We start from the raw sequence: 18,312 nt of genomic DNA on the forward strand, positions 1-18,312 counted from the left end.
TGTCCAAGAGCAGAATATAATGGAAGTCAAATATAAATAGCTTCAAAATGTTACTGCAGACCTAGTAAGATAGTATGTTAAGAGGTGCAGTCGTTTGTAGTTTTCAGTTTTCTGTCCACTCCTGCTAGGAAATAAATTCTGGCCAGCAGACTTTGATATGATCAGAAAAAGTGTCTGCACTTTGGTTTTTGTGGTCAGGGAGTAAAGCAGTGATAAGGAAAGCACAAATATACAGGCAACTGAACACTACATGGTTTACATTGGAAACAGCAGCTTCAGGAGAAGCTAAAGCTGCCTGACAAGATTTGATTTGTTCCTGCAACTTTCTCCAGTTTCACCGACACACAGTTTATTCTTAAAGGCTGCTCAACTGCTTCAAGTGTAGTTATGCTCCTCACTATAATTTTAAGTCACAATTAAAGAATTTTTTAAGAAAACGATAGAGGCACCAACAAAAAACTTGTGTTTAGGTGTTTTTTTTCCCTCTTCAGGCTTAATGAGCACGTAGCAGAGAAAATAACCACAGTGAGTGCTTCAGCGTCCCTCTTAAATTTGAATAAGATCAAAATCAGCGCAGGGAGATTTTTCACTTAACGATATGTGGCAGCTGAGTGTTTTGAAGATCAACTTGTCAAATTGCAATTCCAGCCAGTTTTCCCAAAAGCATCTTAAAGATAGGATGATAGTAAAATTCTGTGAACTTTCTGAAATCCAAGAGCCATTTCCCCAAAGCATCGTAATTTCAGATGTTCTTAGGAATTCAATTATATTAACGACTTTCTAACCATTTACTGACAGCTAAGAGTCTCTTTAAAAAGCCCTGTGATATTTTTGGTTTTTCATTTTAATTTTTTTTTATTTAGGCTATATGCATCACAGGACATGTTATGCATCTTTGTTGCAAGTTTAGTAACCCGTAGCTAAATCTCAATGCATGCCTTGAGCAGCAGGATGTAATATAATGCTAACATGCCTTGAGCAGCAGCTAGATTAATTGAAGGTTTCTTATAGTCTTCTTATATTTTCTTAATTCCATTATCATTAATCAAAGCAATCCAGAAGCTAAACCAATTTTCATGTTGTCTCTACATTGTTACATTTCATAATGAACATGGGCAGATACAAAATATTTCACAGTATTTTTAAAACATTTAAGAAAGAAGTCTACAGAACATCTATATTCAAACGCTCAACATGCAATGCGTGCATTTGTTTGCAATGTTAGGAAACACTGTAAATAAAAGATGGCTTTAGCTATCACCCATTGTATGTTTTGAGAATGACAAGTCTCAAAAGACTGACTGAATGACAAGTGACAGACCAACCATGACACCGAGGACACTGTATGCCCACTTTAACATGCTTTTTGATAATTTGTGCTATAATTTACTTAAAACTGTGTTTTCTGATTCATCACACTGCACTGGGGGACTTTAGCCTGTTTGACTGGTCAATTACAAACCAAACAGCAAATAGAAACAAAAAGGTTGTTTTAAACATGGAAGTTAAAACATGAACCCCAAACCCGTACAACCTTTGTAGAACAGGCTTTGTGTCTCATTAATAACTCGTGATTTTCCAATGTTTTTTCAACATGCAATTGTTAAAACATTTTTCTAACTCACCAATCTGAGAGCGACAGAAGTGAAAACCTGAGTGATGAAGGTTAAATAACAGCAGATTTAGACTATAAAGACATGATTGGTGTAGGTGAGGCAACAGTGAATAGATGCAATCAGCAGTGGAGACAGATACATGCCAGTAAACAACCACAGATGGATGTGCAAATCAACTACCGACAGATAATCAGTGTTAATAATACTGCATATACACTTATACAACCATATCACCAGTGCATATGCATGCTGATATACATAGCCAAAGAGAAAACAACTTTTCCAGCCGCCCACACAGGTGTGAGTCAATAAGTTTAATGCCTTGCCTTTGCTTATTTGCGGTGATTTGTTTTAGGATATTTGACCTATCATAAACAACTTTTCTCTTACTACCTTCCTCAAGCACATCAACTTAATGTTTCTGTCTTGTTCACTGTTCCTATGTTGAGGCAGTTCTCTAGATTATAAACTCTCATAAAAATCTTCTTCTTGATGTACTAGAGTTGATACATTTATAATATCACTTCTATTTAAAAATAATAATAATTATCCAATAATTTATGGTACTACCACCTAACCTCTTGCACTTTTAGCTTTCTCCTCTTTCATTCAAGAACTATTGTTGCCATATGTTTCCACAGAGAGCTGTCCTATAAATCTATATATCTCGACAACTGTTCATCCGATCTGCTTTAAACTGTGCACCAAAGAGATTTCTTTTTCTTCTGGCAGCTAAAAAATGCCAGCTGCGAGTGCTTGAGAGCAATCTGGAGATGAAGTATTTCTTTCGTTGCTATGATACAGAATATCCAAGGAAGTAATATCTTGTAAAAACCGTGACTCTAGATGACTTTTGTTTACCTGCTATACCCACTGCAAACTAAATCGTCCTGCAAGCCAAACTTTTCATACAAGCAGTAAAAAGTCCCCATTGTTCAGCACTAGTGCGAATAGGACGTGATCTTGGTTCACTGAAGTATTTGACTCACCCTTTTGCCACTGAAAATGGAAGTCTGGTTAAAAAATGACAGCATTGGCCATAATTGTTTATGAGAAGTTGAACATTTTTCAACTGAAAAATCTGGAAAGAAAAAAGATGACCTGCTTTTTTTTTTTTAATTTTTCTTAGCATATTATCAAAAATATGTTTCTATCATTGCAAACAGCTGAGAGGGCAGTCCATGAGATGTATGCTGTGGTGGACACAGCCCCTGAGGACAATGACCAAGAAGATTTTATAATTAAGCAAGCATAGCTGTAGCTGGATCTAATCTGCATAGGAGGTATGCATAGGAGGTAATGACTGTCTATATGTTCTACTTTTGCTGATGTTAATATACAGTATAATAGTCGTCTTAAGCAGGTAGGTACAAAGACGTAAAATGTCCACAAACAGGACTTAATTACAACAATAGTGTAACGGGAAGAGTATTTACAGTGGGGCAAAAAAGTATTTAGTCAGCCACCGATTGTGCAAGTTCCCCTACTTAAAATGATGACAGAGGTCAGTAATTTGCACCAGAGGTACACTTCAACTGTGAGAGACAGAATGTGAAAAACAAAATCCATGAATTCACATGGTAGGATTTGTAAAGAATTTATTCGTAAATCAGGGTGGAAAATAAGTATTTGGTCACCTCAAACAAGGAAAATCTCTGGCTCTCACAGACCTGTAACGTCTTCTGTAAGAAGCTTTTCTGTCCCCCACTCGTTACCTGTATGAATGGCACCTGTTTGAACTCATCATCTGTATAAAAGACACCTGTCCACAGCCTCAAACAGTCAGACTCCAAACTCCGCCATGGCCAAGACCAAAGAGCTTTCAAAGGACACCAGGAAAAGTATTGTAGACCTGCACCAGACTGGGAAGAGTGAATCTACAATAGGCAAGCAGCTTGGTGTGAAAAAATCAACTGTGGGAGCAATCATCAGAAAATGGAAGACATACAAGACCACTGATAATCTCCCTCGATCTGGGGCTCCACGCAAGATCTCATCCCGTGGGGTCAAAATGATCATGAGAACGGTGAGCAAAGATCCCAGAACCACACGGGGGGACCTGGGGAATGACCTGCAGAGAGCTGGGACCAAAGTAACAAAGGTCACCATCAGTAACACACTACAACGGCAGGGAATCAAATCCCGCAGTGCCAGACGTGTTCCGCTGCTGAAGCCAGTGCATGTCCAGGCCCGTCTGAAGTTTGCCAGAGAGCACATGGATGATACAGCAGAGGATTGGGAGAATGTCATGTGGTCAGATGAAACCAAAGTAGAACTTTTTGGTATAAACTCAACTCGTCGTGTTTGGAGGAAGAAGAATACTGAGTTGCATCCCAAGAACACCATACCTACTGTGAAGCATGGGGGTGGAAACATCATGCTATGGGGCTGTTTTTCTGCCAAGGGGACAGGACGACTGATCCGTGTTAAGGACAGAATGAATGGGGCCATGTATCGTGAGATTTTGAGCCAAAACCTCCTTCCATCAGTGAGAACTTTGAAGATGAAACGAGGCTGGGTCTTCCAACATGACAATGATCCAAAACACACCGCCCGGGCAACAAAGGAGTGGCTCCGTAAGAAGCATTTGAAAGTCCTGGAGTGGCCTAGCCAGTCTCCAGACCTCAACCCCATAGAAAATCTGTGGCGGGAGTTGAAAGTCCGTGTTGCTCGGCGACAGCCCCAAAACATCACTGCTCTCGAGAAGATCTGCATGGAGGAATGGGCCAAAATACCAGCTACTGTGTGTGCAAACCTGGTATAGACCTATAGTAAACCTCTGTTATTGCCAACAAAGGTTATGTTACAAAGTATTGAGTTGTATTTTTGTTATTGACCAAATACTTATTTTCCACCCTGATTTACGAATAAATTCTTTACAAATCCTACCATGTGGATTCATGGATATTTTTTTTTTCACATTCTGTCTCTCACAGTTGAAGTGTACCTCTGGTGCAAATTACTGACCTCTGTCATAATTTTAGGTGGGGGGACTTGCACAATCGGTGGCTGACTAAATACTTTTTTGCCCCACTGTATATGCCAACAGTCAGTATGTTGAAAAAGCTTGAAATGAGGAGCTGGGATAGAGTTGGGTTGCAAAGTGGCTTGCAGATCATGGGCAGACTAATATAGCTTAAAGTGAGCCATAAATGAGGTTTGCCATTTGAATCCATAGGTTGAGATATCAGCTGCCGCTGAGACAAGCTGACCTGTCCTCATTGTTTTTAAGCTTAACTTCGTCCTGCCCCAACAAATGCTGTGGATGATTTCAGATATGAATATGACTGATTTTATAGTCAAATTATGTTAAATATCTGGTTATATTTTTCCTCACAGCAGGTACAGTATGTGGGTTCAGAGGTTATGTGTGCATATCCTGGACAAGCCCCCAAACATGTAACGGTTCCTATGTACATGCCTCAAAGGATCCTAATATAGAAGAAGATAAAGTTTTAAATTGAAACTGATATTGAAAGTGTAAACTGAATTACTTACAAAGACCAAATACAAATAAGGGACTTGCAGTCCTAGCAAAAACAAGGAAACGATCAAAAACACCAGGAACTGACCATACAACTGCCCATTAGTTCCGTGCTTTTTCCCTAACCTGATATTAGCCAAGACTAATCCAAACTGAAACTGAAACTGATGCCAACACCCAATTAATAATATTAACATAACTCCACCTTCTCTGGCCTTTTGTGCATACCTTGAGGGTTTTGCAGCCAGTCAGCATTAAGGCATGTGGAACAGTAGTACACAAACTTTTCTAGCTCTGCAAAGATGCTGTTACACCAATGCTTGCAATTAAAATTTGAATGCCTCTCAACCTTTCGAGCTTTGTCAAACATTAGTGTCTGTTTATATGGTTATTTTGTTTTTCTTTTTTTTCTTTTTTTCTTTTTTTTTTTACTTTGATTTTTATTAGGTTATTTTGACATTGTGGACATACAGTAAAGAAAATAACAAACAGACATACATATAAACAAACATAGAGTCTGGAGTTTACATATCTTTCTCCATTTATCACGTTGCAGAAAAAAAAAAAGAAAACCTATTATGTTATTTCATTTGTGTCACTTCTGAATGTTTTCCACTTCCTCCATAGTCTGTCGTATTTACCTCCCATCAAAGGTTATTTTGTTTTTCATCATGCAGGGCATCTCAGGCTGAGAGAGAACCACAGAGCCAAATTAGTATATAAAAACAAAAAATATTTATGGGGGTGTGTCTGAACTTTAAGGTTTTTGGAAACTGTGTTGTTTTAGTTCAAATTCCATATAAAATAACAATAAGAATTTATCCCCAAACTGAGTCAAAACCTTTCTGCTTGGATCAAAGTGCATATGCTCTTGGTCACATATATTTTGTCCACTTGAAGGGAGAAGTTCAGTGGAGAGGGGAACAACCATGGGGCATTGTTTCTGGGTCAGAGCGCTCTGATGGAGGTGTTAAGTCATTCAGGGTCGCTATACACAAAACATCACATACAAAACCATTTGAGAAAAAGCTGTTATATTGTGTAAAATATAATACTAATAATAATTTTTAAAAACTGAAAATGTCATGCACCCATATGTTACTCACAATAGAGCACAGAAAATAACTTGAATATTAATATGAAGAAAATGTGTTTATTTTTAATTTGACTGCAGGAATATATTTCAGAAAAGTTTTAACAATAACACTTACAGGGAAAAACAAAAACTAACTGTTAAGAAATCTTTTGAGATCCCACCACCATTGTGATTAGGAATGTAAGACAGAACATACTCATCATATTATCATAAGTCATGACATTTTCCAGTTTTTTGAGCCGTGACGGCTTCTCTTTCTTCTCTAGTTTTTTTTTCTTCCAATCTTTGACTCATTATTCTGAAATTTATAATGGAACGCTATTGAAATCCTTTTTTGATATTGTAAGTACATTCACTATTTTCCTGTTCTAAAAATCATTAATATTAATTTCACTTAACTTGACTTCATTAAATGACTCACATATTGTACACCAGTGATTCATTTTTTCTGCTCTCTTCTTTTCATTTTGAGACTTTCAACCAGAGTATTTTTGACAGTTTTATTAAAAAAAAGAACAAAATACAAAAAAAAAAAAGAAATACAGCTCAGAAATTCAGTGGAGACCTCACAGCCGGCTGAACAGCAACTAGACAAATGTCTAACTTGTCAAACCTTAAGCTTTGAATTGTCGTCATTTTTTTCAGTGGGCTACTATTTGGTTTCTCTGCAGACTTTCAAAGAAATTATCAAGATATACATTACACGGCACACAATGTTTCCTTCTATTATTCGTATTCTGCTCATGCTGTTTTTTTTTTCTTTCCCAGAGAGTGACTGCCAGCTTCTCACCAAACTGCCCAAAGTTAAATGCTTTCGCAACAACAAGCGAGAAGGTATGGAAGCAGTTGCGTTTGAAAAATTTCATTAGCATTTTTAACATGCTAGTGTGTATAAATTTGCATGCTTAATCATTCTTATGTTCTTTGTAGGTTTTTTGGCATCTCATTTGTCACCGGTGTGCTAGATTTGTGTGTGTATGTGTATAAAAAGGTGTTATTCAGGGTGTGTATAAAGAATATAAATTTCACTGGTGGTACTGAAAACTCTCTGCCTAAACAATCCCATGCTGTATATAAACACACAGAGACGGGTGGACAGACAGAAAGACAGTGAGTGAAGTGAAATTGATTCATTCATCTCTGGCTACATATTGAACTGCAGAACTGAAATGACCTGAAGTGAATTGAAGTGACAGGAGAGCTACTGAAATAGAGCCCAGAGTGGCAAGCTATCATAAAAAAAAGTCACAGAAAAGAAAATGTCTTCCACAATCTCAAACCAAACATACATTAATTCAAAAGCAAGCTTATATGCTGAAATTTAAAAAAAAAAAAAAAGAAAATTTATAAATAACCTAATCACAGATGACAACCAGTTTGAAGTTAAAGCCTCAGTCACACTAAATATGGATGGTGTTCCTCATTTTAATGGTTAATACAGTCATGTGTCATGGCTATGCTTATCATTTTTCCATATAATCCATTTGGAGCTGCCTCCATGCTCTTAAATATAGAATACGAATGAATGGAATACATAAATTAACATGACAGCTTGACAATATGGCGGGGTCAGGAGTATACTGTGAATAAAGAAATGGTTAATGGCCAGAAAAAGGTTTAAGACATATATAATCTTCCACTGTAGCTGACTGAAGATGTTTGGTATGTGCATGATTTTTAAGGAATTGAAATGGATTAAATACTTCAGGCTGAAAGAACATTTTATTTGACTAAAACAATAGTGGAGGTGGCATGCTGTGGTTTATTCAGGTCTTTTAATCGTTTAACTTTTTGCCACTGAATGTTGCACTTTAACTACTACACCCCACTGTTAGAAGCAAATTCACAAAATAGACCCAAGTACAGACACATACTGAGGCAGACAGTACACAGCAAATTCAAAAGTGTTAAATGTTTTGGTGTTAATAGTCTCCTCTCAAAAGTAGAGTTAATTTTACTCTAAGCAGAGTCACATTCTTTTAATGTAACTCTGAGGTGTAAAATGATAGTAGTTAAAATCGAGTGTTAAAAATGAGTGTTTCTCTGTCAAATCTGGAGGTGTTACAATGGAAACATTAACTCTTGACCTCTTAACTCTGAACTCCTAGAGGGGCTATGACACCAACAGAGTAAATTTACAGACTCCGCCCCCAGCACGGCTCCAATCGAAGCTGAAGTGAAGCCGTTTCAGAACATTTTGCTCTACATATTTGAGTTGTTTGCCATGCTTGGTAAGTCATTTTTTTTCAAAGATTGTTTCAATTGTTATTATGAGCTTTTACTTCTGTGGCTCTTTGGAGTTGAGACAAAGCTGTGTGAAAGGCATTAGCCATGTTGCTCGCTGATAGCATAATATTCTGTTTTAGCTAGCTGAAAGGTATTGTTTGCGGGCAAATACCACAGCCTTGAAAAAAGCTTGCATGTGAATTTTCAGTCAAACGTTTGGTCAAATACACCTAAAACAATGTCTAGAATGTGAAATGTTGGTATAATGGTGCTACTTGAAGCCTGAAAACGATCGCCCATAAAATAAAATAAAAAACGAGCAAACAGCAGTAGCAGACGTCCTGACTGGGTTCTACGTTAGCATTTAGATCCCTCCAGAGTTTTGTGCACACGGTTTAGGTAAAAATGAAAAAGGTTGAGGTTTTACATTTAGTTCAGTATTACCTGTTGCCTGTGTCTTTGTCTTTTGGGAAAATACTTTACACAAGTAATGGCTCAAAGAGGATTCCTTTTTTTTTACTGTGCTGCAATTGTTTACTGGATTATTTGTGCCATTAATTGGTGTCAACTAATTTTTATTCGGTCTCCGCACAGGATATGCTTGTGAAGATGGAATATGGGGGAGAGCAGAAGTGCGTTGAAGTTCCACAAAGGGATGAATGAAGGACATGCATATTGTATTGAAGAAATAAGTGATGAGAATGCTGTTATTTGCATTTACCATGTCAGACCTTTTGATAAACAAAATTCTAATGAAAGTGAGAACATGTATACTGTTACATCTTTCAGAAAATGTTTTGAAATTGTGGTGCACAGTTCAGAATAAATGTTTTTCAAAAACCATTGCATCTTTTTAGTAAATGTTTATTTCGAAAAGAAATTTCTAGAAGTTCAGAACAGTAAAATTCCCGCTTTTTAGAATGAATTAGAAGATAACTCTTACGTAGTTAAACTAAAATGCTCTTTGAGAGTTAATATATAAACTCTTAACACCAAGTGTTAAATTATCAACTCCAGACAGATTTGGTGTTTAACACTAAATCAGAGTTAACGTACCAACTCTCCAAAAAGAGTTAAATTAACACTCTCTGGTGTGGACCCATATAGACACTTTAATAGTGTTGAAATCAAATCCGACAGTGTTAATTTGGACATGCTGGATTTGCTGTGTAGGGGTGCAACGATACACAAAATTCACGGTTCGGTTCGGTTCGATACTTTGGTGTCACGGTTCAATATTTTTTCGATACAAGAAAATGTTCATGCTTTTTTAATTTGTCATTTATTAAAATTATAAATATATATTTTAACTCCAACGTACAGTTTTTAAATTTAATGTTGCTGAAACAACAAGGGGAGAAAATAATAAATCTATCTGATCGAGAAATCACTCATCTTTGGAAAAGAGAGTTTATTACAGAGAAATGGCTCTTTCCAAAATAAAAGCTATACTATACACTTCTTCTGGGGTACACTCTCAGCAGCATATTAAACATATCAGGTCCCCATGAGGAGAATCATGTGCTAACGGCTGACTAAATGACTCGGGTAAAGTTTGTAGCATGCGTGCTTGTTGTTTTTGTCTGCTTCCACTTGTCTTTGCACTAGGATGATGTCGGCGTAAATGTGCAGTCATATTCATTGTGTTCCCACTAATGCTGTCAGCATTAATCTGAAATGACGTAAATGCCACAACACAGCAAATCTCCTTTTTTTTTTTTTTTTTTTTTGCCTGTCCCGTTTGGCTCTTTTGCCATCAGAATTATTGTCTAAAGGCGAAGAAAGATGCCCAACGGATTTACTTTACCAAATTGACCATCCCAGCCTTGCCGTAATGGTCCATTTGATTCACCTTTTATTGTTTATTTTATTTTCACTTGCTGAATACGGGACAGAGTTGACTGGGGAAAAGAAGGGGAGAAAGAAAGAGGGAAAGAAAATCAGCTGAGAAGAGGGACGGGGGAGAAGGGCAAAAAACAAAAACCAACAGAATGGGCAAGAAAAAAAAATACATATATCGATCACCTGGATCACCTGTTGAGAAAGAAAAAAGAAAACAAGCAGAAGAAAACGAGAGCAATACAATAAACAACATCACAATGATATATGGGAATATGACAGTAAATACTAAATATTAAACATTATTGTAAGATCGACAGCGCACAGTGTGCTTTGAGGTAGGAGCCAAAAAGGGTGTAGTTTGCGTGTGTGATCACCCGTGTGTACACCTGTGAGCATGGACGTGCTTGTATTTAAAAGGTTCCTTCATGTAATGATCTGCTAGAGGGTGTGGGAAGCTACTGCCCCGTCCACCAGGGCATGAAGCAGGTATGGAGGAGATCAAAACTCCAGACATCCAGAGGCCCCCAGAACACAAGAGACCAAGGAAGACCAACAGAGGGACAGCCGCGCCACTGTCCCAAAAAGAGCTGAGGAGAGTCCCAAATGAGGGCTCACTCAACAGCCGCGGAGCAGAAGCCAGGGGGAGTTGCAGTGACGCACCCCTGAGCTCCGCCGGCAGCCAGCTGTGCCTGAGTGACCGAGCCCCAGGCCGAGAGGCCGGGGGCACCCCACCTCCGAAGTGGCCCGAGCGAGCCCCAGGCTCCAGACCCCGATAAGCGGCCGCCAAGGAGTGAGCCGGTGTGTACCTGGATGCCCATCGCCAGACACAAAGAACCACCAACGCACCGATGTCTGAGGGAGTCCGCCACCGGCAGGGGAAGTGGTGGGGGGAGATAGGCCTCCAAACCTCGGAGGGCCTGAGATGTCCCCAGAGAGGTGGCGTCTGATACCCAACCTGACATATAGACACAGACATACAGGCACACACAGATACAAACATCCATTCCTACCCTCATGCTCTCATATGCACTTACTCCACACTCAACCAACGTGGAGACAGACATAAAGAGACGCTGTACACACAATCACACTCCCCAAGCGTACTCTACAAACCGGGTCTAGGTACCCTTGCCCCTGGAGGGGGGTACTGCACCCAGACCCAGGTGGTGTTACCCTTTTCCCTGCGGTGGGGAGAAGCAGACCGCCCCGACTCCGCAGCAGCAGGGAGGCCCCACATTCCAGACCCCAGTTGGACGGCCAACTCCTCCTCCTAGTCCTAGCCCCCCTGCTCCAGCAGGCCGCAGAGAACGGGGGTGAGAGAAGACTCCAAACTTCCCTCCACCCGCTCATTGTAGTGTTGATGCATGTGTGTTCTAAGGTGCATTTAAAACCCAGGAGGGCATGGAGCTACCTGCCAGAGAGCAGCAGGTAAGCGCATAGCCCCTCCTGATAGCGCTCAATGTCTACGTGTATTTAAAATTGAGAGGTGGGCAACGACGCCAGGGGTGAGGTGTACACCCTGATGGTAATTTGGATTCCGTGTATCGTGCCCACCCCCAAGATCCTATATGTATGTGTAATGAGAGTGTGAATAATGTGAATGTCTAAGTTGTGGGATAAAATTGAGGCAGAGGCAGCCAGAAGGGAACAGGGGGGGGGGGGGGGGGGGGGTAGCCTCCTCTGCACCCTGGTGACCCTACTTCAAGGCCCTGCATGTGTGGGTGGTTGTGGTGGAGCAGGAAGAGGGAGGCAGCTGGAGATGGGGAGGGAAGGAAGGGAGGGGCAAGTGACCCCTCCCTGGGGCCAGCTCCCCCGCTGACCCCAGTAGGCACCCCCATACTCCGCAACCCGCCAGGGAAAGGAGGCCCAGGCCCATCCGGACCGGGGCCCAGTGCAGCAGCGCCGCCCGGCCCCACAGAGCCCGGGACAGCCCACCCGACCCCACCACAGAGAAAACTGCACCCACCCCATCATCCACTCATCTTCCAGACTACATAAGACAATAGACAACCAGGCTGAGATCTTCCTCCACCTCTCCTGTATCTCCACCTCCTGCAGAGAGAGTTCCTGTAGAGAGGAAAGCTCCTGCAAGATGTGACAACCTCCCCCACCAGTTGAAGAGCCCCCCAGGTGGCTCGACGTACCGGCGGCACCCTGCGCCAGGACTGGGCCCCCATACACCCACCCGCCCACAACCCCGGCAACACACCAACCAGGACCCAAGCCCCCGAGGCCCGGCCAGGGCCCCAGCCCAGAGCCGGAGCGCCCCCAGAACCTCACGCCCATCCCGGACCCACCCAGGGGCAGCCAGGCTACCAGGTCAGTAACCCACGTCCGTCAGCACAGACCCTCCCCTAGCCCCGCTGCACGCAGCCACGAGGAAACCGTCACCTAAGAGCCAACAGAGAGCCCCTAATTGGCCATGACCGCTACCCTGGGTTGAGCCCCCCAAGGACACGGCAAATCTCCGTTAACGAGCTACCACAGATCACCCCGTGCGTGGGGCTGGACGACGTCAACACGTTAACGAGCTAACTGCGCTAACGAAGTAGTTCCCACACATGTAATTGAGCATTGCGTGGTGCATCCGACATACTGTTTTACTTTTGTCCATGACGCGCTTACCTTCAGGGTCATATTTCACATGAAGACCAAAATAGTTCCAAAGGCCAGATCTGAATGAGGGTGGGGGAGGTTCAATTTGCCATGTTGCAACAAGCTTAGCTTCTGTCTTGCTAGCTCGACAGTGCAGCCTAGGCGGAGTAGTCGAACGCAGATCCACTGAGCTCTCAACACAGACAGCATCGTCAGAAGAAAAGTTGATCAAATAAATTAAAAAATTTTATTGTTCGATACATATGCATACCGAACCGAAAGCACTGTATCGAACGGTTCAATATCGATACGAGTATCGTTGCACCCCTAGCAGACAGGTAGCTGCTTTAAAGACTTACAAAATAGTATAGAAAATAATGGCTTTATTTGTATAGCGCTTTTGAGAACACAGTTAGAAAGTGCTTCACAGTTTGAGTAAAAGCCACACAATAAAAATAAGCATGCATATTCCATAAGACAGACATAATGAACTACAGGGTCACGCATTCATTCCAACATACGCACTTTCATACAAATGAAAATAGATGTACATTGTGGCATAAAATAAGGGGGAAAGATTAAGGGAACACTAACCTATAAAAATTAGTTTTCAGCAGTTGATTAACGCAAGTCAGATTCAACAGACCTGATAGGCTGAGGGAGGCTGTTCCAAACTTTCTGAGCTACACCGTCAAAAGTTTGATCCCCTCTGGTTTTATTTAGTGTGTGGAACAATTTTTTTTGAAGATGTTGATGAGATTATCTGAGAAGTTGGCTGCTGTGGTACGGTCTAAGTAATTCTGATATATAAGCCAGGCCATCTTCATGTAGAGCTTTATGAGTTAATAATAGGGCTTTAAAGTGGATGTTTGTTAACTGTAAATCTCTGACAAATATGTTTGATATGTGAGTGGTGGCTAGCTTTTGTTAGCAGCCTTGCTTTCTGCAACAATGGGAGATGCGCTACAAAGGACCAAGAGGTATATGTGAAAAGTGGGTTACAGTAATCAAAGTGGGGGAAATTAAAATGTGTTTCAAAAGCATCAGATGATTGAATCAGAGTAAAGATTTTATTTTAGCAGTATTTCTGAGGTGACGTAAATGAGAGTGGGTGACTTCCTTAGAGAAACTGGCAGGTCCAAAACACTAGAACCTCAGTTTTACTAGAATTGAGATATAGAAAATTTGTATACATCCAATTAGTAATGGCAGAAAAGGTAGGAGAGACTGTTGAGTTGTTGGGCTTAGCAGAAAGGTGCAACTGTCTATCATCTGCATTGCAATGGTAGGCGATTCCCTTAAAACAATACAAACACATGCAAGGGTTGCAGATGAAGACTTAAATAATATGAATTCTGTTGGATAAGCACAGCACAGCTTGGCTAATACGTTGAGAGTATGATGATGGTCTTCCCTGAAATGGTCAGTATGAAAAGACATTTAAACATATTCTAATGATGCAAATCATTTTGATTTAATTTGGACAGACCATCTCCAAAAGTGGAAAGAATGTCATTAAAAGGTTAGAAAGGTCAGAATAATTTAGAGCTTTGTTTTAAGTGTTACTCCATTCCATAGAGAATAATTTTAAATAATTCAGAACAGTACAGATATTTAATTCCACCCGTGTGACCTTGAATGAATTGACTGTTTACAGTTTAGCCGATGCTCATTATTTTTAGAAGTAGAATAGTGATGCTAATTCTTCATGGCACAGATTGAGCAAGGTGGCCAGAAAAAGGCTAGTCCATACTGCCATGATGGCATCACACAGTTGCTGCAGATTAGGTGGCTTCACGTCAATTATGCAAATCTCCCCTTCCACCACATCCCAAAAGTGCTCTATTGGATTGAAATCTGGTGACTGTGGAGGCCATTTGAGTACAGTCATCTTCCTGTCATGTTTAATAAACTAGTTTGAGATGATTTGAGCTTTGTGACATGGCACGTTATCCAGCTGGAAGAAGCCATTTGCAGATGGGTACACTAAGGTCATAAAGGGATCGACACAGTCAGCAACAATACTCTGCTGGGCTGTGTTGCTTAAACAATCCTCAGTTGGTACTTAGAGGCCCAATATGTCCTAAGAGGTTGCCTACGCCTACAGGCTGTCTTTACAATGTCTACTTGCCTAAATGCATTGAGTTGCTAACATGTAACTGACTGATTAAACATCCATGTTAACAAGCAGATAAACAGCTGTGCCTAATAAAGTGATTTAAATGCAATGATTCATGGACACAAACTCATAATGAAAGAAATATGAAAATAATGTGTGTCATGACCAACGTCAGTCAGGATTCAGATGTCCTAAAGTCACAGATTGGCTTGTATTAGTTGCTCCTCCTATGATGTAAATGTTTGATGCAGTTTTAAATGAATACTAGTTTGTGATGTTATCTGACTAATAGCCAAAGAAAAGGATTAATTGTTTCTCAGTCAGAACCAAAGCTGTAATAATAAAATGATGGTAAAGGTAGATTAGAGGGCAGCCAGAAATTTCTCTGTAGTGATACACTGTTACAAAGATGTACAACTTATTGGGTGTTAGTAATTACAGCCACCATTTTATATACAGTATAATAACACTAATTGGATCATAGCAAGCACTTTGCAAAAGATGAAGGGGAGTTCAAATATAGTGTAAAATAACAACATGGTGCAATTATAAGAAACCCCCCCCCCCCCCCCCCCCCAAATAGAGATCACAGACTAACACAAAGTTCATCCGTAGAGTTAGTGTGAAAAACAAAAAGTAATTTCTGGCTCTCGGTGGTACATGGCTCCTTTTCCCCATTGTTATTGTTTGACAGTGATATTAGGGGTTTAAAAAAAGATATTTAAAGCCATTTTACAGTAATAATATTTCTAAATGGTGCCCACTGATGTTGGACCTTTACAGCAGAAGACAAATCCCTCTAGTGGAGCATCATCTGTGGAGTATTCTGATCAAGTCTTTGCTACAGCTTACTTTCAGTGCAGTTCCTCTGAAAAGTGATAGAAACATTTTCAGACATCTCATTGCTTCTGAAGATCAAATGGCAGCATTTTTCACAGGAACAAACTAAAGGAAAAAACACTCAGAAACCACTTCTGACATGCTTGTTGTTGCCTCGGTGAGAGCAGCGCCGTTTGAACTCCGGTTACTGCACTAAAACGTCTGAAAATACGAGTCCCCTTTCCACTTCACTAATACCTCTCTCTGTGTTCTTCTTTCTCCCTTCTTTCTTCCTCTTGCTGGATGCTTTATTTCACCTCATATTTTAAATTTATCTCGCTTGGCTGTTCTGTTGCTTGCATTTTATAGTTTCCCTCTTTCTTTCTCACTCATCTCTCTGTCTCTCTCTATAACAACAGGAACACTTGTCCTACATGCTGTCACTGAAGGATTTCATTATAGCACAGTCATGCTGATCACACAATGACACACACACGCACACCCACACATAGACATCGGCAGGGTTCATCAGTTCAGCTAGTTAATAGTTTATGGCTTCAGGCTTTCTGACTTGATTGTCTTTTTAATGGCCATAAAAAACACACCAGCCTGATACTGTATGTCTTCTCTGACACACTCACACAAACACAGGTGGTTGTACGTGCACGTTTGTGAGAACACAGTGTTGGCATGTACCATTAATCCAAACATCAAGTTGTTTTAGAAAAAACTATATCTAAACAATGAAGCGCTTTAGTACTTGCCCTAAAAAGCTAACCCCCCAACTGTATGAATATCCTTGCTAGCTTCAAAAACACACTGTGAAATGTGTGAAAAGACCCGATTTATGTGTGTGCATTACAATCTAAATCTTTTTTTTTTCCATCTAGCATTTTGCCATGGTGCCTAACTAGATTTGAATTTTAAGAATCTTTCCCGTCGGACATTACCTAATACATGTTCCAGTCTGGAGACGTTCCAGACGTGAACTCTAATTTTCCCACCTAGCTTGATAAATTGTAAATTGATTTCCTTTATATGGAGTCTTTTTGCTCTGGTAATTTGGACAGCTCAAAGCAATTTCAGTGCATCTTTATCCTAGAATGCCAAATACTGTTGGTCTTGCATATATATATATATACAGTCCATTGGCACTGGCCCCTTGATGCACCTGCCATTGAAATATTGTATGCTGAAACACAAGGGCTCTCTTTTAAGATGCAACAAATCCCACAAATGGAAATAGGATGGGTAGCGATCAAGTTTGTTTCAAGTTTGCCAACCAGGAGACCAGTTTGGAGCTTTGTATTTGGCAAAACCCAAAGATATTCTAAGTAATTTTCCTTTTCAGTTGGTTTTCATTAGTGGTACAATTGATCATTCGTTTACTAAACACAAATTAACTCACTTACATGCTTGATAATTGGTTCAGTTTACTGCACTCTCAAGCCAGTGGTCTCAGAATAGAAAAAACAAAACAAAACAGTGGGCGTGTGACATTGTCATCATTGCCACCTGGCAGTAATGTTGACTGAAGCCGGGCTGTAAACATGCTGAATGCTGGACTGTGTGTCTGAGGTGCTGCATGAAAGTGCCATTTGTAATCAGACTATTGTTGATAGAGGATGAAGTTATTAAGATGAGATGCTCCAACCTGTACCTGTGGCATGGCTGCAGCCCAATCTGCAGCTGTTATTGCAGCCTAATGTCTGCCGCTACACTGCCAAGGTAGGACAGACCATGCTAGTTCAGGTACATATGCAGACAGACAATTCCTTCACCAGGATTTAGTCTAGATGTGTTTCCTTTTAACCACACTGGGTTGACATGTTCACTGGAGGCAACCACAGCTAGTGATCGTTGCAAAGCAGCAGGCTTTTAGATAACCAAATGTGGTTACATTTAAGAGGTAGAATCTTATTTAGTTAGGTTTAAAATTAAAATTGCCAAAAAAACAAAACTGTTTAGTCATTTCAGATGACCATAACTTCTTGGCTAAGTTTAGAAATACACTCTTGTCTGAAGGAAACCATTGGCGCTCACACTTTCATCATTTGGTGGTTTTAAACAAATGTGTATATGTTTATATCGTATATGTACATCAGATCAGCTGGCTATTGCATTTGTTATATCCCATGTTGCCAAGAGGGAAGTTGCAAATTGCCCTCTTGTGGACAAACTATGCAGTATCAACACCTATAAGGCTGTTTCTCCGATTTCTTTTTTACTTTTTGCATTTTTTATTCACGGTTATAAATCCTGATACTGATATATCAGTAAGTATATCAGTATCAGCAGGGCTGACATACTAGTCTGGCTTTAATACAGTGTATTTAACTGCAACCTCAGGATCTCTTTCAAAGTGCCCATATGGACAGACTTAAGAATGAGATCCACTTCTGCAGTACCTTGCTGACAGACACCTATTGTGTATCTGCAAGATGCCAGTGGCTCTGGCAGAAAGGTAGTGTTTGATGTCCTGAATAAGAACACGTTGTACTTTCATACACCAACT

The 18,312-nt window shown here is 40.4% G+C and overlaps 1 protein-coding gene and 1 long non-coding RNA gene across 3 annotated transcripts in view; both read left to right on the forward strand.

Moving 5' to 3' along the window:
• The window catches only part of galnt14 (UDP-N-acetyl-alpha-D-galactosamine:polypeptide N-acetylgalactosaminyltransferase 14 (GalNAc-T14)), a 252,867-nt gene that overhangs the window by 150,947 nt on the left and 83,608 nt on the right, over nt 1-18,312 (forward strand). For both annotated transcript variants that reach the window (XM_026142694.2, XM_026142693.2), the window contains exon 5: nt 6,965-7,030. In XM_026142694.2, coding sequence (XP_025998479.1) covers nt 6,965-7,030 — 66 coding nt within the window. The remainder of the gene's footprint in view (nt 1-6,964; nt 7,031-18,312) is intronic.
• LOC145420426 (uncharacterized) lies at nt 7,037-9,265 on the forward strand. Its single transcript, XR_013901730.1, has 2 exons — nt 7,037-8,427; nt 9,017-9,265. It is a non-coding gene; the product is annotated as an uncharacterized LOC145420426 (long non-coding RNA).

The sequence above is a fragment of the Astatotilapia calliptera genome, chromosome 15 (genome assembly GCF_964374335.1).
Source record: "Astatotilapia calliptera chromosome 15, fAstCal68.1, whole genome shotgun sequence".
Classification (NCBI taxonomy): domain Eukaryota; kingdom Metazoa; phylum Chordata; class Actinopteri; order Cichliformes; family Cichlidae; genus Astatotilapia; species Astatotilapia calliptera.